Source organism: Doryrhamphus excisus, linkage group LG8 (genome assembly GCF_037039965.1).
Source record: "Doryrhamphus excisus strain RoL-2023G ecotype Guam linkage group LG8, RoL_Dexc_Guam_v1.1, whole genome shotgun sequence".
NCBI classification, from domain to species: domain Eukaryota; kingdom Metazoa; phylum Chordata; class Actinopteri; order Syngnathiformes; family Syngnathidae; genus Doryrhamphus; species Doryrhamphus excisus.
The window spans coordinates 2,805,807-2,831,219 of NC_136364.1; the positions used below are offsets into that span (position 1 = coordinate 2,805,807).

At 41.4% G+C, this 25,413-nt stretch overlaps 3 protein-coding genes across 17 annotated transcripts; all 3 read right to left on the reverse strand.

Moving 5' to 3' along the window:
• Positions 1–863: 863 nt before the first annotated feature.
• On the reverse strand, positions 864–11,187 carry sh3bgr (SH3 domain binding glutamate-rich protein). Of its 15 annotated transcripts, XM_058080048.2 has the most exons (12): positions 11,048–11,187; positions 9,825–10,010; positions 9,655–9,735; positions 8,352–8,444; positions 7,546–7,680; positions 7,159–7,185; positions 6,154–6,177; positions 5,789–5,815; positions 4,046–4,075; positions 3,268–3,300; positions 3,104–3,155; positions 864–1,494 (listed from the first exon to the last, which is right to left on the reverse strand). In XM_058080048.2, exons 1-11 carry the CDS (start codon positions 11,090–11,092, stop codon positions 3,138–3,140), a joined length of 699 nt encoding a protein of 232 aa, XP_057936031.2. In that variant the 5' UTR covers positions 11,093–11,187; the 3' UTR covers positions 864–1,494; positions 3,104–3,137. The 15 variants fall into 15 exon arrangements, 14 of the variants coding, with proteins under 14 accessions (XP_057936031.2, XP_057936038.2, XP_057936033.2 ...); XM_058080055.2 differs by lacking the exon at positions 8,352–8,444; XM_058080050.2 differs by lacking the exon at positions 6,154–6,177.
• Positions 11,188–12,700: 1,513 nt separating this feature from the next.
• LOC131134592 (lebercilin-like protein) lies at positions 12,701–17,713 on the reverse strand. Its single transcript, XM_058080045.2, has 7 exons — positions 17,369–17,713; positions 16,082–16,293; positions 15,750–15,995; positions 13,931–14,068; positions 13,780–13,846; positions 13,470–13,691; positions 12,701–13,391 (listed from the first exon to the last, which is right to left on the reverse strand). The coding sequence occupies exons 1-7, from the start codon at positions 17,556–17,558 to the stop codon at positions 12,952–12,954; spliced, it is 1,515 nt and encodes a 504-aa protein (XP_057936028.2). The 5' UTR covers positions 17,559–17,713; the 3' UTR covers positions 12,701–12,951.
• Positions 17,714–19,666: 1,953 nt separating this feature from the next.
• LOC131134882 (uncharacterized) lies at positions 19,667–24,935 on the reverse strand. The gene is made up of 8 exons (XM_058080555.2): positions 24,749–24,935; positions 24,479–24,687; positions 23,555–23,800; positions 22,897–23,034; positions 22,753–22,819; positions 22,564–22,691; positions 22,363–22,432; positions 19,667–20,992 (listed from the first exon to the last, which is right to left on the reverse strand). The coding sequence occupies exons 1-8, from the start codon at positions 24,933–24,935 to the stop codon at positions 19,818–19,820; spliced, it is 2,220 nt and encodes a 739-aa protein (XP_057936538.2). The 3' UTR covers positions 19,667–19,817.
• Positions 24,936–25,413: the final 478 nt, after the last annotated feature.

Sequence of the window (25,413 nt, forward strand, 5' to 3'; positions counted from 1 at the left end):
CCACCTTGTAAATATGATTTTTAATATTATTAGAGATTGTGTGTCACTTTGACACTCCTATTACGCAATACAGTAGGCATAATAAGAGAAAACACTCCATTCAACAGGGCGGCACGGCGGTCTAGTGGTTAGCGCGCAGACCTCACAGCTAGGAGACCAGGGACCAATTCCACCCTCGGCCATCTCTGTGTGGAGTTTGCATGTTCTCCCCGTGCATGCGTGGGTTTTCTCCGGGTACTCCGGTTTCCTCCCACATTCCAAAAACATGCTAGGTTAATTGGCCACTCCAAATTGCCCATAGGTATGAATGTGAGTGTGAATGGTTGTTTGTTTATATGTGCACTATGATTGGCTGGCGACCAGTCCAGGGTGCACCCCGCCTCTCGCCCCAAGACAGCTGGGATAGGCTCCAGCACCCCCTCGTGAGGAAAAGCGGTAGAAAATGAATGAATGAATGACTGAACTCCATTCAACACATACGTAAGATCATGTGTGTTACTGTGAATGTGTTCTGGTGCTTGCGGAACTGAATGCGGGGAGACTGGAAGTGATGTTGGAGGTTTAGAGTTGAGTTTTCGCTTGCCGTGGGTTCCAGCCAAAACAGTAGGCCGTTTGAGAGAAAGTCTGTTGTTCCGGCGATCAAGTCTGGTGTGCTTGTGGGTCTCACCTAACATTACAGTAACATTAGTGACACCTAGTGACCAGTGTAGAATACTACATATGCCCATTTAGCCATTTTCACGCTTGAAAAGGCTAACATTATACTTGCATATTTTTTGACTAATAACAGGCCGTATTCAACTGCAAAACAATTTATTTTTTATTTATTCATTTATTTATATTCATTTATTTATTAACAGGATTTATTACTTAATATCTTATGACTGGGATGACCGTACATTGAAAAGTTTAAGATCTCATGAAAGATGCTGCATATATTTTTGTAAATGTTTAATTTTTTTAAACAATTTCAACCAATTTATTACATTTTATTCCATTGCATTCCAAGTCTTAGTCACATCATTCCTTCAGAAAAGTGCATTATTTGTACAACAGTATTGCCAGAGGCAGTCTAGAGTGTCGTTTTACAGTACATCTTCCTCATTTTAAGTCCTAGTTTGTAGTACACGCGCATCTTTCATATGACTAACTGAATTTGATGTTAGATTCTGACGCTTTAAAACAGAACTTGAGGTCATCAGGTGGCCAGGGTTGATTTGTGTGATTAAACTAAAATAACATTAAAGACATAGCGGCACCACTAAGCCTTGCACGTACAGTACATGTAGTCTTCCTATAGTAGTCTCTAAGAGCAATGTCCATCATTGTGGTCAACATGGAAGACAACAGGTGAGGACGTTTTGTGGCATCTTGAAGCACATGACGGCGGGTGCAGTGCCGCTTTGGGGAGGAGTCAAGATGCTTCCCAAAGGAGCCGCAGGGGTCAGAGTTCAGGGTTCACAAGGGTCACATGTCACAGGAGTCTCCTGGAGGCTGAACAAACAAACAACAAATGAGGTCATTCATTTCCCAAGTGGATGTGATGGTGGAGGCAGCCGCCACCACCACTCTGCCAGCGTGCCACCCAATCTGGCCACTCCTCCGCGGGCGCATCTGAATCTCACTTGGCAGCTTCCTCTAACGCACTGTGACAGGAGGGGGGGGCTCGCAGGGCTGGGGAAGGGATTGGAATTTCTGCAAAGCTCGCTCTTCCAGAACCTGAATGTTTTCATGAGTGGGTCACAACTGGCCCGGCATGCAAAGGCTAGTAACAAGGGAGACTTCGCAGAGTAAGACTGTTTGGTATCATTAATGTCACTGACCAATGTGCTCCACGCAGCTGCACATTGTGCAAGGCCATGTTTTTCAACCAATCTTGCTCAAACCTTTACATGCTTGTGTGCCAGTCCATGAATGCTATGTACTAACTTAATTAGAGCGCCCAAACATTCTCATTTCCCAAAACACCACATTCACGTCCTGTCCTGCCCTGCCCTGGCCTGGCCGTTTCATTTTTTTTTTTTGGCAAGTTTGCTTGAAATCCACCCAAAGTATGAGACAATGCAAGTTGTACACTGCTGCAACGATCAAACTCTCTGATCATTGTTAAGCACAATTTTCGATACAGTTTTTGTAATAGCACTCTTGTAGTAAGTGTTTAAATCCGTATGTCCTTTATGTACATTGTACAGTACAGGTTTTGGCCCTCTACTGCCACCCAATGGTAAAGAATATTGTAGCAAGACCCAAGTGTTGATATCCATGTTGAAGAGGTCATAGTGTCCCAAGTGATTTCCAGCTCTTGTATTAGTGAATATAAAGGTTGCTAAACACATTACAAACTTAATTCACTTCTATTGTTCAGACCCCTATTTTTATTTAATTTTTTCATAAAACAAGTTTTGCCTCTCACTTTCACTGTTAGTCATCCATCCATTCAATTTCTATAGCGCTTATCCTCTTGAGGTCCCAGGCATGCTAGAGCCTATCCCAGGTGTCTTCGGACAAGAGGCGGGGTACACCCTGGACTGGTCGCCAGCCAATCACAGGCCACATATAGACAAACAACCATTCACACTCACATTCATACCTATGGACAATTTGGAGTCGCCAATTAACCTAGCATGGTTTTGGAATGTGGGAGGAAACCCACCCGCGCACGGGGAGAACGTGCAATCTCCACACAGAGATGCCAAAGTGAAGATTCGAACCCAGGTCTTCTCGATTCCCTTACTGTGTGACCGACATGCTAACCACTCGTCCATTGTGCGGCTCTAAAAACTTCATTACATTTAAAAATACATGAGAAATTTCAGACATTTGACCTGAAAAAACCCTTGTTAGCATCCTCATTTAAACCATGCAAACTTTTTTGACCCCTTCGTCTTAAAAGCATCGAAATTGAGAAACATTAGGAAGGGAAAGGAATCAAAAAAAGGAATCAGAATTGTTGAAATTCAAACAATAACCAACCTTACACAAACATAAAACATTCGGCACAAATAAGGTAATGTTTGTTATTGTGTGTTTGATTAACAGACACAGACTTGAAAGTGTCGGAGTCACTCACATAAAATCTGTACCCCCAGGGAAGAATATCTACCTTAAGTAGGAGGGTGTCGGGGTGTTTGAATCGCCTACTCAGTCTCCTCTTCCTGTAAAAAGAAGCACAATTTATCATTACGTTGGGATATAATTGTGTACATTAAAACTTGTAGTCTTTTTTTTAACACGTGGAACTGCATTCTTTGAAAAATGACTACTTACCTGTGTTTCTTCCAAATATTCTTCTTCTTGTCCCTGTTTGACACGTAGAAAAGCCAGTGAGATATTTTTCTTATATATTATTAATGGTTGAAGTCAGACTAAGACAAACATAAACTTCATGATTTCTGTCAGGAAGTCAGATAAAATGCATTAATCAATAACACTCATCGGAAAGGGTTATTTTTGAATCTGTTCAATGTGTATTTAATGGCTGGTCATGACAAAAAAGTGACAAAAGACTGTAAGGAGTGTTAAAAAATAACATAACATTTCAAAACTTATCCATATCTCCCTCATCTTATAGATAATAATCCTGGTGACTTAATCTATAGTATGAAATGTGACAAAACAATGAAATTAGTTGAACATTTAAAAAAAATATTAGTCTTTTTGTTAAATTGGCAAAATATGGTCACGGTACGAATAATTTTGGGGTAAAGACAAAAAAAAGCGATATGTTCCCTTAGGACTAAAGCAATTTCTTAAATATAAAAGGAAAGCCATATTTCCGCTTGTCTAGTTCACATGTGCATTCTGCATTTCTACAAAATCAGGCCGTAAACATGTCTCTGCTCATGAACAACAAACAGTCCACCTGTTCTTTAGGGCATCAAAACAGAAAGAGAAACTTCAGTAACAATAATGATGTAACCTTCAAAACATTCACAACTAGGTTTAGTTTGGTACTTCTATGGAAGGGAAGACATGCATACTGTTAGAAATCAGGGCAAAATAAGTAACGGACCCAACATCACAAATGAATGAGAAAAGACAATACCTCTTCCTCTACATCAGCCTCCTCTTCATTCTGTGAACGTGAACCATGAGGTGTTAAAACATGTTCAAAAGGTGTAACACAATACTGGGATCATGCTTGCACCCCATCACTTTTTTAGGAAGGTCATGCAGCGCACATATCAAGAAAGAGAAAAAAGAGGAAAGGAGACAAAGAAAAAATATGTTGTTTTTTTTTTAAAGACTCATTCCTCTGCAACCTGCAACAAAGGAAACAAGGAAAAGAGGAAAGCAGCCAAGCAAATCAGGGAAAGATCAGGTATAGGAATGTTGGATTGTCTCAACTTTGTCTGCCGTACACTGTTATTTATTGCAAGATTAACTTATCACTTTTTGTTATTATAATGAATAATTTCACATGGCAATTATTTATTATAAGTGATAAAATATATTGCACAATATTGACGTTATGACGTTATATACTTTTATGTAGGCCAGGTTCAGATGGCGACCTCGGAACTCTGCACTATCCGCCTAAACTTGAAGCCCGGATTCTTACACGAGGAGCTGGCATCCGCCTGCTCTGGTCGGGCCGATAGGAGGCTTTGCAGCCGTTCCTTTTCTTCTGTCCCTCTCGTTGCTCAATTCTCATTGGCCCTTCCATGTACACTCCAGTCCCTTTTTTCACCCTTGACCCTCTGGACACTCAATTGCTGGGGCATTGAGCTGTTGTCGTATGCCCTGGGACTCTTTTGTATATTAAAGAATGCACTGCATTGTATATTGATTTCACTAAAATTGCTATTGGGAATTAATGTTTGTCAATGGCCATTCGAATCTAAATATGTTTGTTGCACATTCTAATATAAGGTACCGCCACAGCTTCATTTTTGTGTTTGCCTCTTTACTCTCACTCCCATAGCCGAAATTTAGATTTTCTGATTCTAGCCCAGATCTTGCAATTATCCTTATTTAGTACCTAAAACTACTTTAATAAGGCAATGTACATGCTACAGAAGCACACAGCCTTTTTTCACACAGTGTTCAGAAGAGATCACATCACTAAACTTTTGTTGAAGCTTACACTGAAATCCTGCTGTGTGGAAAAAAGGCTGCGCTGATCTTATTTTCAATCTTAACAAGCAAAACGTACTTGTGTTTGATGTGCATGAGAATTTAATAGGAAATCATACAAAATGTAGGAATTATAGTTATAGTATGTTGGTGTTCCAATCAAATTGTATCTTTTTTTTACTTTAGACATTAGTTCTTAAGTAATCTAAACAGAAATTGAGACATTTTGCATGTGCTTTTTTTGGTGCTTGGCTTGACGATACAACTACAGAGTCTGTTGGAGCCCATCAAAGCAGCAATCATCAACATTATGGCAATAATTCCAGTTACGGACACAGGCCCCAAGCAACCTGGTCCAACCTTGAGCTCAAGGACCATGTTTCATATTTAAATCTGACTTTGTGGATGAGGTGAAAAATTATCTATATTGAAGGAATTAACAGCAAGAAAAAATATATATCATGTACGATACTTATTTATGACACTTATTAAGGATGGCCAGTATTAGGGTTTTCTTCTTTTCATATTATTATTCTATTAAATTATTATGAACCTTTTTCCTGCTAAATGATGTATGTATTTTCAACTTTGGTATTAGAAGGAGGGATGTGGTGTTGACAATTAGCGGAACGTCTGATCTACTGAAAAAGGGATGAAGTGATGGAAAAGGAAATACAATCCAAATCAAGTCAGACAACAATAAGCCATCTACCTCAAGCTGTCGTAGCTCCTCCTCCTCCTATAAGGGATAATAACACACTGGGTGTTAGGGGGCTGTGGGGAGCAAAAGAGCAACACAGCACACATGATAGAATAAAATCTATTGGGTAGTTGCTGTCAGGCGGCACCAATGGGACTGGGGAAGAAATGAAGAAGATGGTGTTAGCCAAAGGGGGGAGGGGGGGTGGGAAGAGGATAAACATGAGGTGCAAAAAAGAAGAGTAAAGACAAATATAAGGATGAATAGGATAAACGCTCCGTAGCCTGCCCAGGACTCTGTGGTATCAAACCCACACACTTGGGATGACTAAATGAGGAGGCGAGAGGAGAAAGGGATGATGGCCAATGCACAGTTACCTCTGACTGCAAATCCTCTTCCTCCTGGGGCAAGCAAACCAAGAGATGGACATAAGGGCAAAGAAAGAGGAGGTCAAAGGCCACACAGAGCGTGCAAGAAGAGGAGATAGTTGAAGATAAATGTACAGACGTGCCTTCCATCCATCCATCCATTTTCTATGCCGCTTATCCTCATGAGGGTCGCAGGTATGCTGGAGCCTATCCCAGCTGAGGCGGGGTACACCCTGGACTGGTCGCCAGCCAATCACAGGGCACATATAGACAAACAACCATTTACCTTCACATTCATACCTATGGACAATTTGGAGTCGCCAATTAACCTAGCATGTTTTTGGAATGTGGGAGGATCCCGGAGAAAACCCACACATGTACGTGGGAGAACTCATTCATTCATTCATTTTCTACCGCTTATCCTCACGAGGGTCGCGGAGGATGCTGGAACTCCACACAGAAATTCCCAAGCGGCGATTCAAACCCAGGTGAGTGGGACAGGAGGACACAAATGCAACACTAGCCTTTGTGGGCTACAATGCTAACATTTTAACAACAATATCAAATGCTAACATATTCCCAGTAGAAAAAGTAAATGATCAAGTTTGCAGCTCCCATGCCTGTAAGTGCTTGAGGCATAGTTGTCAGAGCTTTATTTTACAACGAGTAGTGAAGCCTGATTCTTTCTTGTTTTATCGAAAGCTGCATGAACTGGTTGGCATATACATGGTGTGGGTTCATTTACCTAGAGGTGGGCCATGTCAGGTCTGTGAATAAGGTGATTATTGACATCATGAAAACCAACTAACTTGAGTTAAAAAGTCATTTGTGCATAACGACGGACCGTTTGTGCAATATTCCATATACTAAAAGAAGAAGTGAGCTCCACATGTTTGTCTGGCTTGTTAAGAGAAGAAAAGAAAGACAAATATACACCAGCAAGCACTGTATGTAAACCAAATTGCTGTCAAAGAATGAAGATACGGGGGAAAAAATCTTTAGTGGAAAACATACCTGCTCTTCATCCTCCTCGGCATGGCCCTGTTAACAGAAAGATAAGATGCACTTAGAGATGAACAACAACATAACTGAACCATCAGCCACATTTAACAGGATTACCAACATTTACATACAATTACATACAATTAGGAGGAAAACACGTCATGAAGGTAAACATCCTGGTGCTGAAGTGACTAGAAAAGCAAGCAACAGCAATGTTTGTGGATTAGTAAGACACATTCACACTAGAGGAGGTGAGGAGATGTAGTCAAGGAACAACAGGAACCGGAAAAGCTTAGTAAAGAAGAAAACAATGTTAAAGGGAGGGTTTAGGGCAGAAACAGAGCATTGCGGGAATGCTTGGATGAAAAGAGAAACAAGGAGTTAGTGGCCATCATTTACTGTCTCTTCAGCTTCCTCGTCTCCTTCCGTGGCTTCATTTCCTTCTGGCTCTGCTACCTCGTCCTCTTCTATGCCTTCCTCAGCCTCTTCCTCGTCCTCGTGTGCATCGCCATTACGATCCTCCTCAGGAACCTCCTTTTTGTTTTTTTAAGTGAAAACAATCAATCAATCAATCAGCAAAGTGATGGGAACACAACTGGAGATATTGTGGAAAGGAGACCATTAGTGTTAGTAGACCCTAGAGGACTAAAAAGTAGAATAGAAGCAGTACAGATAAGTAGGTTGTCGGCTAGTAGAAATAAAAAGTTGGTTAGTTGCCATTTTTGTGCTGTTTGGGGGGGTTTTTCCTCGCCTCTGTCGCCAAACTGCTTGCTCATGCGGGGTTCAGAAGAGCAAAGTGCCTTGTTGATGTGACTTGGTGCTTAAAAAAATCCTTTAAAACATTAAAATAACTTCTAATGTAAGTATTTTACATTAGAATGTACAAGCTTGTCCCAAAAGAAACTGTCCACAAACTGTAAATCAACGGGTGTGTTAATAGTGAGCTGTCACTCATATCCCAAAAACATGTCCCATTGCAAGCAAAACATGTTCACGTGAGTAAAATAATGCTATATTCTTATCAGACACACCGTTTAGTGAACAACTGGTGTATTTAGTGCTTGTCAATTGTCTCCAGCCACTGAGTGAAACAAAAAGTGAGTTAACGTGAAGACAGAACAGCTGCGCCTAAAGGAAAGTGATCGAGCTGACGGTGAGTGTTCAGTCACACTAAACGGAAGCCAAAGAAGGCTGCATGAATTTACTATTGAGTCATGATGGGTTCCTTCATCATTGTTTTCTTCAGCATGAGTGCCATTCTCCACAATGTCTTGCTCCTCGTCAGCCTGCATTGCTTCCTGTGTTGGGGAAAGGATGCAAGTAAGCAGAAGTGCCATCATAAAAAGTTAGGGGGACTCTGCAATGAAACATTCAATCATTTTAATATCCGCCGGCCCTGAATAGACTTCTCTGAATTAAAAATGTATCATGTTACTTTAAACAGTGGAACTTCAAAAGTTGGAGGCATTCCGTTCTGTGATGTTGGTTGACTTCTAAGTTCTTCAAATTTCAAAGGTAAAGTTAATTAATTTGTTCCAAAAGTTAAGAACCGACTCATAATACTAAATAAAGTTCATTCATTCATTCATTTTCTACCGCTTATCCTCACGAGGGTCGTGGGGGTGCTGGAGCCTATCCCAGCTGTCTTTGGGCGAGAGGCGGGATACACCCTGGACTGGTGGCCAGCCAATCACAGGGCACATATAGACAAACAACCATTCACACTCACATTCATACCTATGGACAATTTGGAGTCGCCAATTAACCTAGCATGTTTTTGGAATGTCCGGAGTACCCGGAGAAAACCCACGCATGCACGGGGAGAACATGCAAACTCCACACAGAGATGGCCGAGGGTGGAATCGAACCCTGGTCCTCCTAGCTGTGAGGTCTGCGCTAAATAAAGTTACAACAAATATATCATGTAATGAATGATGTTGACAAAGTAATTGGATATTGGATTGGAAAGCTATATGTGGCACCAACACCACCAAAAGAACAAATCATGCATAAAAGCAGCATAAACAAAACATATTACAATATATTCGAAGTACTAAAGGTGAGACGCCTCTCTCCCCCTTCACATAACCACCACTTTCAATCAGACCCTTCGTAAGATCATTCTTCAGTGGTTCAAATCCTGTGGAGTGCCACAGGGATCCATTCTTGAACCAGTACTTCTTTTCCTATATTTGTTGCCCATCAGTTCAGTTATTGACGAGCTCAACCTTTTCTTTCATTTCTATGCCAACGACCTGCAACTCTTCTTAGCTACCAGTTTTCCAAAACGATCATAACTCACTAGATTCCATTTTGAACTGCTTTGGCGACATCACATCATTTATTTTTCTCACATAATTTAAATGAATCCAAAACTGACCCTGATCTGTTATGTAACGCCTTGTATGTCGGTATCAACCAGTCTTTACTCTACCGTTTATAACTGGTACAAAAGTACAAAAAGTACTAAGACAACAACATGAATAAGGATAGAAAAAGAGTATCGACCTTGGAGCCTGGAGGAGGGGCCAGCCCCAAGAAGGAGTATACAGCGTTGTCTTCCTTGGCATCAAAGAAAGTCTCATAGTCCTGTGTACAAACAAAAGCAAATGTTTTAAAACTGAATCCATGAATAAATGAGTAAATAATCTACTAAGTAGATATCTGTCTTGACTGACCCCACAGTAGCTCTCCTCGTTGAAGATCTGAGGGGGAAGAGGGATGCCATTGGAGGGTTTCTTTTCCTCTGGAACATTTTGCCTCATCCACATGCGGTTCTCCTCATTGCAGGCGATGTCCAGCTGAGCGTAGTCCACTTTCAGCGCTTCCAAGAAGGCCACCACATCTTGTTGCTTCTTCTTGATCTAGGAAGCACACAGGGAACAACACATGCACGGGTTTGACCCAAAAGAACCTTGAATCGGGTAGAGCATAACACACTGACAAAGATTATTGTCATTTTTTATCCTTGGGACTTAAACTTACTGAAATATCGCAGGTGAATATAAATTAATGATTATTTCTGCTTGCATGTTAAATAAAACACATTAAATTTGACCGTCTAAATGTATATATTTGTATTTTTGAATACAAATATTATACAATATTATAGTATACTTACTTTCACAGCCAGAATTAATAAGCATATGTGTCTTTAAAGGATACATAATGTATCACTAGCAAGCTAACTAGTTTGCTGGTACTAGCATCCCTCTTTTGTACATAACTTCATTTACAGCGGCAATAACACAAACACAGCAGAAAAATGTTATCAAAAGATAGAAATTACCATTTATTAATGTCACCGAAAAATGCATGTGTCAAGGGTATCTCTAGCAATGCTCTTGTGTGTTTGGATTTTATATTTATTTAGTTTTAAGGACACAATAAAGTATATTATTTGGTAAATTAAGTAAATGTCCATTAAGTGTGTTTATGTGTTAGAAACATTTAAAACATTATGTTTGTTTACCAATTTCCACCCATTAATTTAAATCTAAATATAGCATTATTTATATGTTGTGGTGTCTGAATTAGCTTTATTGATTAAAACATTGAGGGAATTACACATTATCAAGTCATCTCACGGACCGGAAACAAACAGCCAGCACCAGCGAGGGGCACCAATCAATGAGTACGTTTTCATGCACACATTAGTCTGACTTATGACTTATTATTATACTGACTTATTGTGATTGTTAAGAGAATGTGAACATGTACTAGGTTTAGACCGGGATGTGACTTATTCTAGTGAGTCTTGATTTAATAGACTCTGTTTCCAAACATAGATCCATGCCAAAGTGTTGCAAGACGGCTGTCTGGCATTTCAATTCCTCCTCTGTGGAGCGGAACGTGTGTGTGTTGCATTCAGGGGGTAAAGAAAGTTAAGATTTAAACTTACCGCAGTGGATCCTGATGAGGAGGCGAGGAATACTTTGATGACCATTATGTTGTTATTTTCTTATTTGCGTAAGCAACAAGTATATAGGCTCTTAAAGGAAGAGGGCAGCCTCCCTCCTCTATTATTAGAATACACACACACACACACACACACACACATTGCTGAGGTTATTTTTGCCTCCAGGCTCCATCAGTGCAGGATTGGTGCCTTGGCCTTAGAAAGAGCAGCCGTGATTGGCAGCTTCAGCTGTCAGTAAGCCAATGGACAGTTCCTTGCTAGGCATACATGGACGGAAATAGCAACGGCCTTTAGTTTCCTAAGTAGTTAAGAAACCCGAAAGTGAGGGACTGTTTGGATTCATTAGTTCAACTGGAGTGTTGCCAGTGACGGGGACTCACCCTTTACTGATATGCTTTGTTAAACCTGGTATTTTGTACCAAATTCACCCTCAAGTTACAGTGGCTGTCTATATAGAGTGCATTGAGCTGTGCGAGAAATTTCAAGACAAACTTCGAGGTTTAACAATAGCGCCACTATGTGGTTTATTTTGTCAGAAACGTAATAGTACAGGCCTTCCAAATTCTTTCTTCTTCTTCAGTACATATTATTGTGTTAGTCTTCATTCACATGCTTAAAATTACATCGAAATGTGTAATATATCATGATCATTTTGACTACCCCATCCCTTCTCATGCAATGGACTTCTCCATATTGCTGGAAATGTACAGATTGATTCCGGAAAACAGGAACAATATAAACTTGTTGGCACGGTTTGGAGAAAATTGAGGTGTTAACCCAGTGGGGCAGAGCATAAAAATCGAGAGGAAAACAGATTTTATCAAAACTACCAAAGGTAGACAGCTGGGAGAATTCGGTAGTTTTAGGGGTGAGGCTGAGTCATGCATTTGACCACAGATGTGCGTATTAAAGCGGAAAACCATTAAAAAAAAATGTTTTAAACGTCAAAATTAAATTAAAATGTAAAATGTCAAAATTACATTCAAACTCCTTTTATGGCAGGTTTTACACTCCCGTTTTGTATGGTTATTTTTCAAGACTGCAGTTGAAATGCAAGCCAGCTCTACCATGGTGAATCAAAGTGAACTGTATTTGGATTATACAAGACAAAGAACAATCTTTTACATAAACCCTTTAATTCCTGTTTTTGTACATGCATACACATACCTGAATACATATGCAGACTTAAGAGTGAAGGAGTGCCTTTCTGAAGGGCCTCTCTGCGGTAGCTGGTCTTGTCTGTTTTTGTCCTCAGTCTGCATCTGAGGGACCACACAGTACTGCAACAGTCTGCCATAAAGTCCATATAGTCCATAGTTTGGAAGCAATATTCAAACATTCACTGCTCTTTGTCAGAGCGAGAAAACCCTATTTTGAATATCCAACACAAGGTAGCTGAGGTAGACAGGCAGATCAAGTCATTCATACAACCGAATATTCAGGAAATATTGTTTGATGCCAATGGAGTCTTTTGGAGACTCAAAATGGCTGAGGTAGCTTAAGCGAAAAGGTCAGGAATATGTTCACTGTTGGCACAAACTGATCTACAAAGACCATCGGCCGAAAACAAAGCAATAATATTGAATAACCTTTAACATGAGGACGGAGGTAGCTGGTGTCAAAGGCTATTATCTATTTACAATATGCTACACCTCAGACTGGTCATTAGCATCAACCTACATATTTTTGCCATTGTTGGCCTTTTCAGAGAGTGTAGGTGTATTGTTGCCTAATTGGGAGTTCAGTTCAAGTTCAGTATTCATTCCAAGACCTGAGCCCTTGCAAAGAGCCTCCCAAATAAAATGCTGTTAAACCAGCTGCTGTAATATCCTAGCAGGCCAATGTAAAGTAAAATACTCATCCATCGAGTACTAAAACCTAAGCTCTTAAGCACCTATTTCAGAGACACTCTGGTTGGACTCATGTGCCAAAATAGACACCACTTCAGGTCGGGGTGTGTCATCACCGCATGTGGAGCTGTCACCCATGTAATCCGATTTCCACGCTGGTGAACTTCCGGAACATGTTTGACTCACAGATACCACCTTCTTTCTCTGAAAGGCTCTGTATTCGTTCATGTCCACGCCACTGTAGGCCGGCCTCCCCTTATGCAAGTTCTCAATGACCGGTGAGAATATGTATTTATGTTTTTGTCTGCTTGTGGCTCGTGGGTTGCGTCCTTTGTGTTCAGGCGGTGTTGGGATCCAGACCACCTGATCTTCTCGCTTCTGTGGCTGCTCCGGCACCACCAAGTCTAACTTCTTCTCTTCTGTCACTACTGGAATGTATTCTATTGCAGGTGGCTGACTGGGGATTTCTTCAACCACTGGAAGTAATTGAATGGATACGTCAGGACCGTGATTGCTACTAAGTACTGTACAAGTATGCGGTACTAACGTCTCACCTGCATGTTTATCAATATCCTCCGACACAGGCGGACATTTCTCAGGAACAGGCGGCGGTGGCGGCGGTCGAGTCGTTTGATAAACCTGTCTCTCAGGGATCACTGGATGACTGACGACAGGTGGCTTCTCGTCAAGTTCAGACTCTTCCGACTTTTTGAGACTGTCACCCCTGCTGTTCGGGGCAGACACAACATCGGTCTGGACCATCTTGTTCAGTTTGCCTGGAAAATGAGGAAATTAAGTCTCCCTGATGAGCATGGCAACTTCGAGTATAAAGTACAGTCATGCAGAGTCAACATATGACTGTACCTTTCTTTTTCGTTTGGTTGAGCCTGTAGGCATAAATGTTGTGTATCTCCAGCTCTCTTTTGATGTCCTGTTTCAAGAGGCATAAGATTACCTCACTCTTTGACTTGTGTCACGGGATTCAAATCATAAAAAAGAAACATTTTCGACTTACCCGACTTTCTTTTTTTAACTCATAAACTTGCGTCTGCAGACAGTAAGACGTCTTCCTGGCTGCTGTGATCTTTTTGTGTTCCGTTGCCGCTTGCCGATTGAGGGAGCCTCGTAGAAGTATGTTGCACTTCTCCAAATCCTACAATAAAGACAAAAAAAACAACAAATGACAAGAACTAGACAGGAACTGTAAACATAGTGTGGCTTGCTAACGGCTACCCAGTGTCTCCAAGTACTGGTTTGTCGCCACTTCTTAACCACCAGCCAAGTTTTTATACGATGAGCTGCCAACCCAACCTGAATGTGAATGCTCCAATTAGCGGCTCCTATTGTTACCTGGTGCATGGTTGGCAGAAGCAAGTCAGGGTCTCCAATTAGCACCAGATCCAAAAACATTGGTATTAATAGCTGTGTCTGTTGGTGGTCGCAAGATGTCAGTAGTTTAATTTAAAGAAAGCATCAAAAGTGGTTGGCACGTTGCTTTTTTTAGCCATCTCTGCTTGTGCTACTCATTGGTGCGAAACTTGTGCTTTACACTTTCCCTGGTTTCCTCACATTGGTTCTGTCGCTGCTGTGTTGTGCAGTATACAGTAATTCCTGTATACAGTAATTCCTCATTTATCAAGCTTAATTGATTCAAGGCTCGACGTAATTCCTTCTTCATAAAGAATTATGTTATAGAAGATGGCTGGACGTTATCGCGCAGGCCACACAGCTAGGAGACGCCCCTCCCCCCTCGGCCATCTCTGTGTGGAGTTTGCATATTGTCCCTGTGCATGGATTTTCTACGGGTACTCCGGTTTCCTCCCACATTCCAAAAACATGCTAGGTTAATTAGCGACTCCACATTGTCCATAGGTATGAATGTGAGGATGATTTTTTTTTGTCTATATGTGTCATGTGATTAGCTGGCCACCAGTCCAGGGTGTACCGCGCCTCTCGCCCGAAGACAGCTGGGATAGGCTCCAGCAAGTCTGTGACCCTTGTGAGGATAAGCAGTAGAAAATGAATGAACGCCATAAAAAACAGTTTAGCATCTTCTAAATATGAATTTTATCATATAGTCACCTTTACATTTGTAATATAGTGGATATAATCAGAGAAAATAAGCCATTGAAGACATAAGTAAAACTTACCAGCCAATCACAGGGCACATATAGACAAACAACCATTCACACTCACATTCATACCTATGGACAATTTGGAGGAAACCGGAGTACCCAGAGAAAACCCACGCATGAACAGGGAGAACATGCAAAGTCCACACAGAGATGGCCGAGGGGGGAATTCAACTCCTAGCTGTGAGGCCTGCACACTAACCACTCGGCCGCCGTGCCGCCAAATAATGAAGTTGTTATAAAAAATGTGTTTACAGATTTTGTAAATAGCCTCCCTTATTATCACTTGCATCCAATGAATGCCCCACCCTCTTGGCGGTTTACGTAAACACCTTGGATATAATGACAGCATTTAAGGTGCATCATCTGTCTCCATTCATCCTCCCAAGGATGCACATTCAGAGTGGTGGTTTTGCATTATGGAATAGTGGCCAGCACTATGTTGTGGTGACAGATTATTTACAGTATAGTTCGTTTTAAACTGTTTTGATAATGTGTTTAGTTAAAAAAACACATTATCAAGGTATTTTGTTTGTGTAAAATAATCTTATTATGATGTAAACAGTTCTGCTTTTGGAGTCATTTCATTTGTTCCTGCCTTGACATTGCTTTTCCTCCCTAAATTAAGAAAGGACATCAGAAAATATGAAACAGATCTGTCATCTTGGGGTTTCTAGTCCATCCTGAGGCTTCTGGGCATACCTGTATTCGCCTGTCCTTCTCCTGAAGTTGGACAGAGACCTCGGTCAGCTTGCGAGACAGTTCGTCCTTCGCCGGCAAGGTTTGTTCCTTGACGACCCGCCGCTGCAGCTGTTGGATCTTATCTTTAACGTCAGTCAGTTCTTTCTCTGTCACCTGCAGCTTCCACGCCAGGTTGTTACGACAGGTGCGCGTCCCACAAAGCAGCTTTTGCAAGTCTCGGACCTCGTTGTTGTTCTGTGTCAGCACCTGAGGAGAATGAAAGGGCAGTTGCTTTTAATGTTATGATGCAATTGTTATTTTTGTGGACGATAAGATATGGATGATTCTCCAACCTCAGAAATGCTCTCTTCAGTGTCTTGGTAATTCTGTAGTGCCACCGTGTGGCGATGCTGGACTTTCTTTAACAACTTGGTCTCAGTCTTCACTTCAATCAGCTGCAGCTTCAGGTCATAGTTCTGGTTCTTCAGATCCTTGATGCTGTTGGAGTACGAGGAATGGATCCTGGTCTTAACATTGTTGATTGGAGGCAACTTCAGCTTTATTTCTGTAATAAGAAACTCAAAATAGTTCATATAGATGATTTGTCTTACAGCATACAAGACTATTATTTACAATATATGCTCTAATTTGCATTTGTTGTTATTCACAATGCAAGTCTTTAGTAGAGATTTTGATGTAGTAACTGTACAACAGATATGTACACTTAGCAGGCTTACACAAAAAAAAAAATCGCAAAACCGAGTTCCATGAAAGAACCCCAGACTCATAACGGAACCTGCACTTCCTGGTTTACGTAGTTACATCCTCCATGGACCAGGAAGCAGACGTGCCTATATACGGTGGGCGACAGGTCCGTTTTCTATGCCGCTTATCCTCACTAGGGTTGCGGGTATACTGGAGCCTATCCCAGAGGCGGGGTACACCCTGGACTGGTGGCCAGCCAATCACAGGGCACATATAGACAAACAACCATTCACACTCACATTCATACCTATGGACAATTTGGAGTGGCCAATTAACCTAGCATGTTTTTGGAATGTGGGAGGAAACCCACACATGCACAGGTAGAACATGCAAACTCCACATAGAGATGCCCGAGCAGAGAATCGAACCCAGGTCTGGCCAACATGTTAACCACTTGTCCATTGTGGAGCTTCTAGAACACAGGCAGAGCCGGGTCGAGCCAGATCCAGACTGCATCCAATAAGGTAAATGTATTAAGTTTTGATGGGGGCTTCTATATTGACGCATAGCTTTTACTGGTTGATGAATTGGCCAATTGCATGCGAGTTAAGCCATCCCACATGACAGGACTCAGCCAATCATATCCATGCACTCCAGGAGCCAAATTTGTGAAGAGAAGCAAGTGACAGAAGAATGAGCGAGATAGTGGACAGTGAAAATTGAAAACCTCTGTTGTAGATATGCAAAATCTCTGCAGTGACAGCATTGAACGCCAATAAGAACATTTGAGACACTTTTGCAACTTACTGAACGAGAAAGTATCTCCAAACGTTTGCACAGCACTGTACTATAATGGCAGTATAATGTATATAAACATGTTGGCATCATTGCAAGAATTCACACTGAAAATGTCTCCCATTATGTTACATGCATACCTTCAGTTTTTCTATACGGATTGAACTTCTTGTCGTCCATGGTTTTGTGCAATTGTGTTTTAGTTTGGAAAAGCACGTTGCGTGCCTGCGGGGTCATCCTCGGCAGAGAGCCTGACCGCGTGTCGCTGGCGTGGATTCCCCCAGCGTCCACACGCGTCTTGACCGAAAAGGCCCTCTGACTCATCCTCATCGCCTTCCCGCACACCTCTTCTCACCGAGAAAAAGCACGTCCACGCCGAGAGGGGCGGCCCGAAAGCAGCATCGCTACCAGCTGCGTATACGTCAAGGTTGTGACAGGCCCAATTAGACTGGAGTGGCGCTTTCATTGTCGCATTCCATGACGTCATGACCTTCATATCAGAGCACAGAGGCAGACGACACCTACAGACATACAGCTGGACGACACGCGTGACGTCATCGCAGTTGCATTTAGGGAATGCAGCCTTCACCAAATCAGTAAGAGGATGGCAGGTGGAGGTGAGCGGATCGAGCCAAGCGTTGGTAGTAGCGAGACGATGGTGGTATCGGTATCCGTATTGGATCGACACTATATATCTTTGCTTGTTTTTGTTTGCTTGTTTCTTGTTTTCTCTTGTTTTTATTTTCACAAATATCTGTGTTCGAGTTGTGTGTGTAGTGTTGAATATATGTACTGTTTATTTTATTCTCCTCAATCAATTGTAATAAAAGGGAATATGGGAATAATTTTGTTGATATTAAAATGTTTTATGTGTTTGTATATTAAATGTTTTTAAATGTATTCAATGACCTTGAAAATGTTCAAGAAACAGGTATTTATTTGGTATCAGATCGATACAAAATGTGCAGTATTGCCCATGACGGCAAGGGGGCGTGGCCATAGCCAAGTCTCCCTCCACTCTTCTAATTAGCATCTTTGCCTCTAATTATGTCGTTTTTTGGAAAATAATGCTTTTATTTTATTTTATTCTTCAGACAAATACAGTATTTTTTATCATACATTAATACAAAAATACACATTTTATTATATATTTTACTGTAATTGTAAATAACCATTACAAGTGATCAAGTGATTAGTGTTAATATTAATGTTGATGATTTTAATTAGTATTTAAATAATGCACTGAATAAAAGGATTCCATCATCCACATATTAATTGGATGTTGTGTCCCCAAAATATAGAAAATAGTTATTGCCTTTTAAATGAATGTTTTCTTGCTCATTTAAATGATTATTATAAAGAGTCACAATGGGAAGTTGTATTCAGTTATTTACACAGGCATATATTTTATTTGAGTAATACTGAAGCATGACACGGCAGTGAAAATGTATGAAAGTATATACGTACATATTGAAGTAGTGGACAGCCAGGACACCCTGAGTGTGTGAACACCATTGTCACCATTGTTCAGGGCTGTAAAGGAGTGACTAGCAGTGTGGTGCAAGTGCCATTTGTGCCCTCCAGTTTAGTTGTCAGCATATTCAAATAAATAAAATTAATTTTCATCCACTATCCTTATGTGTGACATGAACACATTTACACTATACTTTCTAAAACATTAAATGAGACAGACCCAAGTACATATGTGACATGCATAATAACCAAGCTACAGCTACATTGTTTTTAAGGTTGTTATGCTGATCCTACTATGTTACTTGCGTATTTACTCTTCGGCATGCCACACTGGCTAGTTAGCATCGCTCTCAGTGCCTCAGACCACGACCATAATGGTCAGGATATATTGCTGCTGTTTTTATTTGAGTTTGAAAAGTTAATGCTAGGTTATCATTGTTATCATGATAGTACCGGTTACTACATGGTTACAGCATGTATATAAAATCATAAAACCTTGGTTTTTGGAGGTGTTTTCATAGCAGTCTTTGTAGGGGCATAGGTGTGTCCCATAATGTGCAGGAATTAGCTATTTTTTGTGGTTGTATATCTTTACAACACACAGAAAAGAGAAATACATGTCTCCCCGTATCACATAAGGTTTGTGGATGGTGGCCATTTTTTTGCAATTTAGTTTTAAGTGCTTAGCCCACATATTTTTGTGCAAAAAGTTTTGTGTAGAAAGTCTGAACACCCCTGGTTTAGCAACTATTACTTTGCCCTCCAGTCCTGTAGGTGGCAGTGTTGCACAGTATGGCTGACAACTCCCAATGGTACTGTTCGTGCATCATACCGCATCCTTCATATTTGTTTTTGTGTAGTCCTGCTTAAAACAAACCAGGAAGCTGCAGACCAAACGATACAAAAAAAACCCAACAAAAAACAATGTGCTTGTGCTTTGCAAAGGTAATGAATGAAGCCATAGTTTATGTATGTACATCGTAACGGGTTGTGTCCTCAAGTGTCTTTACACATGCCCGCAGAGAAATGTCCAACCTGGGCACAAAGTGAATCGTAGCAAATGAACTGCATGTTGGAGTGGGAAGAACAAGCCAAAAATTGTCTGTGACTGCAGCTTTAAGTCCATGAACATGATTCATTATTTTTTGATTCCAAATCCGAGCCATCACTGGTGGCATCCGGTTGGCTGGTCTGCTCGTCGCTCAACGAAGCGTCCTCTAATAGCTCTATTGAACGTTTCCGGTTGCGACAGTAAAGGGTCTCCTCCCTCACTGGCACATTTGCACCTTTGTAGTACCTGAGTTGCACACCGGTGTAGGCCGGCTTGCCCAAGTGCAGGTTCGTGGTTACCGGGTTGAAGTTGTACTTGCGGCGTAGTTTAGGCTTCGAGCATCGCTTTGGCTCACGCGGTGTCAACTTGGGCTCGTTGGCAATGCAGGACACAGAGCTTTGTCGACTGGATGTCCAAACCTCTTCATCCTGCTCCTCTTCCTCTTTCCCTTCATTCTCCTCATCATACTCTTCCTTGTCATTTTCATCCTCATCTTCGCTTTCATCATCCACCTTTTTGTCATTGTCGTCATCCTCCTCCAACTCCTCCATATCCTTTCCTTCAGCCTTTTCTTCCTCATCTTCTTGCTCCTTCTCTGCTCCATTGTCCTCCTTATCGTCCTCCTCTTCTTCTTCCTCCTCCTCCTCATACTCATCAATGTCATTTTCCTCATCATCATAAACATCTTCTCTTATTTTCTTAAACTTCTCCAATAAGCGTTCTTCTAGAGACCTCTCTTCTTTTTCATCTGCATCCTCTTCCTCCTCATCCTTTTCCTCCTCCTGCTTCTCATTCTCCTCCTCTAGCTCCTCCGTCTCCTCTTGTCCCCCTTTTGCCACACCACCGTGCTCTTCTGATCTCTCGTCCTCCTCATCTTCCATCTCCACATTTTCTTCGTCCTCCTCCTCCTCCTCTTCATTCTCAACTTCCAGCTCCCTATTCCTCTCCTGCAGCTTGTCTTCCTCCTCCTCTTCATTCTTGTCTTCCTGCTCCCTATTCATCTCATGCATCACTTCCTCGTCATCCTCCTCTTCATTCTGGTCTCCCTGCCCCCTATTCCTCTCCTTTTGCTTCACTTCCACCTCCTCCTCCTCCTCTTCATTCTGGTCTCCCTGCCCCCTATTTCTCTCCTTCTGCTTCTCTTCCACCTCTGCTTCGTCCTTGCACTCCTCCATCGCAGACTCCTCTCCTAAGATCTGTCTTCTTGGTGCTTGATGAGGGACATCCTGAGAGGCTGAAACTGATAGAGATTTATTGTTAGAGCCTGCCATTCATAGCAATCTGTCACCACTCATATCTATCGCCATTGTCAAAATTGAGGTCCAATTGTCCAATGTGGCCCTCAAGAGCTTGGATACAATGCACACTGGGACATCTGTGTATTTCAATGAAAACACACTCATTATATCTATCGCAGGTGTTGAGCTTGAGGTCCGGGGGCCAGATGTGGCCCAGCTATAGTATTTTTATTAAAATTATTTTTATTTAAAATTATTTATTTAAATTAACAGGACAACAGTGCCGGTGTAAATGCGGTCAAATAATTTTATTAAACACAACATTTTGCCACAATTTGGGGGGAAATACAGTACCAGTCAAAGGTGGCAAGATGGCTGCCTGCCCCACTTTAGTCGCAGTATCTCTGCTCATGCCCAGGGCACACATAAAGATAACTGTCCCCCCATAAGTCGCAGCTTTTTTTTCTCAAGCTTTGAACCCTGCGGCTTAAACAAGGACACGCCTAATTTGTGGCTAAAAGAACTAGACTTCCCACCCAGATTCAGGAAGTAGCGAAGTGGACGCCAATATCACATTTTGAAGTCTTATGCCGCAATCATGTTTTGATCTCACAAATCTTAAGTAAGTTTGATCACATGTAGAATTACTACAGCTTCTGCTTCCACTGCTTGGGCCACGACAGCTGTTGAACTCAAATAAAATAAAAGTGTCTCACATCTCACTCGTCCGAGCTAACTAGTGATGCTGGGAGCAAAGAGTGCAAGTGGGATTGCAAGGTTTATAGTCTTTCTGTGTAAATACCTCATGTTACAAAGTGGACACCAGGAGCTTATACAAGTGCGCTCAGCAGATTATATGTTGTACTGTGCATTTATCGGTATTTATGATCCAGCTATCATCAGTGCAAGTTTGTTTTTTTTAATATTGTCAAGGCACCAATCCTAACCATATTAAATTCACAGGAGTAGAAGACAAAGCCAAAGTGAGCGGGCAATGTTTACACCAACAAGGAGACAAACTAAATCTGCAGAAACTGAAATAAGGTTACCTTTTACGTATACTACTACAGTAAAAATGTTTTCAGTCAGAATGTTGACTTTTAATACGTGACATGACACAAGGATGCATTCTGGTGTGTAGAAACACAGCCGTACTTTAACACCATAGCACCAAAGGGATAGTGAAAGTAAACATGTCTGACTACAAAACAAGTGATGACGCCATTCCTTTGAGCACGAAGCTAAAGGGATGAACCGATGGAGAGATGGGGTTCGATGCTAGTTAGTGCCATGGCCGTTTAATTGTATATCAGTGTATTTACTGTAGTTGTATTTAATTGGTCTAGTGTAAATGTTATACTATGTCACTCACCTCCATACTTAGTAGCGTCATTGATGTACTTTCTACGTTTACTCGTTTGAGACTCCTTTGGCACATATTCCTGCAAAATGCAACATTAATCATCATGATCAGAGTCATAAACATAAAAAGCGGTACTTAAACAGCTACTGTACATCAACCACTTCAGAATGCAGTAATCCTGACTCAGTGAGCCATAAATGAATAATGTACCGGGGTGACTGGGCTCTGGCACGGTTGCAGCATGTCGTCAGACTCCGAAAAGTCTGACTTGAGGCGACTGTCGGCATCGCTGCATGGAGAGATGAATTCGTCCGTCTGGACCATCTTGTTTTGCTTGCCTGTCAATCAAACATGAGTGTGAAACTTGCCAAAGATGAATGAGCCGGTGGTCAAGTGTACCTTTTTTGTGCAGCTGTTTCCGGGATCTGATTGCAGATATGCTTGTCTGCGATTCTCTCATCCTGGCCTGGGAATGAAGAAATAATTAAACCACATTAATGTGGCTATCAGTGTCGCATCCGGCGTCAAAAACAGTCCACTTACTTGAGTCTTCTTGGCTAATTCATTAACTTGTGCTTGTAGGCCGACAGACATGTCGTTGGTCTTGTACAGTTTTCTCTGTTCTATTGCTACGTGGCGATTGAGTGAGCCTTGAAGCAGCATGTTACTCTTCTCCAGGAACTAGAGTACAACATGGAAACAGATGTACATCATCACAATAATCATTTTTTCCATGAAAATCGTATTTACACTGACCATGGATGCCACTAATGCAGGCGTCCTATTATGACACTATTAGCACAAATACGGTATGACGAATGGGGTGCATTTACTATATTCAAGAGCAGTTTTATGGTGTTTCATTCATCCAGTTATACACATTCAGACAATGCTGGAGGCTGACATTCATGATGCCAGCCCGCTGAAGAGGAATAGAAAACATGTTCAGGGTCAAGACATTTTGGAAGACTTTCTGTGGCATACTCACCAGTACACAAAAGGTACACTTGAACAAACTAAAGACTTCCACTACCAGAGCTGTATGCCTTTACAAAGATAACAATGGCATAATTATATATATGTTGTTAACTGTAATGTCAACACTAGTACAAGTATAATAGACATCCTGCAGTGTTCTTTCCATTGTGCATGTGTACCTAATGTGGTGGCCAATGAGTATGCATTTTGTTCCCAAACCTACCTGTATCCTTTTGTCCTTCTCCTCGAGCTGGAGGGTGATCTCATTCAGCCTGTAGGTGAGTTCCTCTTTCTCCAGCAGGTTGGGGTTCTGGATGACCCTCCACTGGAGGGTCTGGATCCTGTCTTTGGCGTCCAACAACTCCTTCTCAGTGGCCTGCAGCTTCTTCGCCAGCCTGTCACGGCTCAAGCGCGTCTCACCCAGGAGCTTCCGTAGAGCTTTTACCTCGTTTCTGTGCTGGTCCTGTATCTGCAGGGCGGATCCGTGACCACGTGTTGAGATATGGGGGTAATACATATGCACAAATATCTTCTGGACTGCACTTTAAAAATTGTTTACTTACTTTATTTATTTTACTTCATTTACTTTGAATTTACCCTTTATTTGTTGTGTATAATATTGGTATTTCAATATACAATATGTTATTTTTACTGGAATTATTTAATCTATTCAATTTGCTTCATGTGTACTTATTATGTGCACATTTAGACCTTCACACGGCATGTTACTATTTTGCATGTTGTGCTTATTTTGTAACAGTTCACATATTGCAATTTTATATTCATAAATGGTATTGTTTTGTCCTAATTTTATTTGTAGTGCACTTTTATTTGTCATTGTTAGATTTGTACTTTTATAAAGTTTTATCATTACATTTATGTGCTTTATACTTTCAGATTGTCCACCATTTTATTTATCTCATCTTGAATATTTTTCGGCACTATTTACACAAACAGGCTTCTTTTTACATCTGCACATTCATATTTTCCTTCGTTTAGTATTTATTTATAATTGTTTGTTTCCGTTTCATTTTATTTTACGCACAATTTTGCATTCTTTTATGACATAACTGCACAATTAACACACATTTGTTGATACTGTTTGCAGACATTATAGGCAATAAATATGGTGCATGCATGTGTATACCTGTGAAATACTGCCTTCTAAATCTTGGAACTGCTGCAGCGCCACCGTGTGTCGATGCAGAACGTTCTTCAACAGTTTGTTCTCACTCTTGGACTCTTTTAGTTGTTGCAGCAGTATAGAATTCTGGTTTTTTAGCTCTTTAATGCAGTTTGAAGACTGGTCCTTGGGCCTTCCAGTATCCCGAATTGGAGGTAACTTGACCTTGGAGGCTAGAGGCACAAGACGGTGTGAATAGATAAAAATATGTGTATTATTGTTGATATGCAATACCTTCACTTCGCCTATATGGGTTCAGTTTGTCCTCTTGGGCTTTGCATGCATGTGACTTGGTTTGCAAAAAGCGTTGCCCTGGCTGAAGTCTGGGGAGAGAGCAGATTAGGGAATGGTCTCTGCTGTACCTTGCAGCATCCCCCTCAGCCGCAGTCCTCAATGCAAAGTCCCGCTGATTGACATTCATCGCTCCCTTGCAGCTCTTTCCTCCCCCCTAAAGGCACATTGCAAATTGCACACACACTGCGAGAGAGGGGCGGCCATGCGCGAAAGTTAAATTTGTAATAATATTCATAATCCCGCGCATACATTACATGGCTGTGAAGCTCCAAATCGGACTTCAGTGTCGCTTTTAATGACGTGATTAGATGTAAACTTAATATCAGAGCAGATACAGAGACGCCTGGTCTTATACAGGTGGACGACGCAGGCGTCGTCATACAGGTGCTATGATGTCAATGGTTATTCGGTAGGCGTGGCAATGACACTCCTCCCGTTGAGGAAGTGTTACATTTTTCAGAACTCGAAATTATATCTATAGCTCCTTCCATTTCCTTCACTTTGTTCAGGTCGCGGGGTCAGCAGTATCAGTCGGGAAGTCTCCAGCCACCTCTTCCGGTTCCACCGGGAGGACACCAAGGCGACATAATCCCTCCGGCGTGTCC

Coding starts and splice junctions, on each gene's coding strand:
- LOC131134592 (XM_058080045.2), bottom strand. CDS start 17,558: ATGAGGATGAGTCAGAGGGCCTTTTCGGTCAAGACGCGTGTGGACGCT. Junction 14,069..15,749: donor AGAAGGACAGGCGAATACAG/GTATGCCCAGAA, acceptor TCTTTATTGTAG/GATTTGGAGAAGTGCAACAT. Junction 13,392..13,469: donor GGATATTGATAAACATGCAG/GTGAGACGTTAG, acceptor AATTACTTCCAG/TGGTTGAAGAAATCCCCAGT.
- LOC131134882 (XM_058080555.2), bottom strand. CDS start 24,935: ATGAATGTCAATCAGCGGGACTTTGCATTGAGGACTGCGGCTGAGGGG. Junction 23,035..23,554: donor AGAAGGACAAAAGGATACAG/GTAGGTTTGGGA, acceptor GTTGTACTCTAG/TTCCTGGAGAAGAGTAACAT. Junction 22,692..22,752: donor GAAACAGCTGCACAAAAAAG/GTACACTTGACC, acceptor TTTGATTGACAG/GCAAGCAAAACAAGATGGTC.
- sh3bgr (XM_058080048.2), bottom strand. CDS start 11,092: ATGGTCATCAAAGTATTCCTCGCCTCCTCATCAGGATCCACTGCG. Junction 4,076..5,788: donor AGGAGCTACGACAGCTTGAG/GTAGATGGCTTA, acceptor TCACGTTCACAG/AATGAAGAGGAGGCTGATGT. Junction 3,301..4,045: donor AGGCTGATGTAGAGGAAGAG/GTATTGTCTTTT, acceptor CGTGTCAAACAG/GGACAAGAAGAAGAATATTT.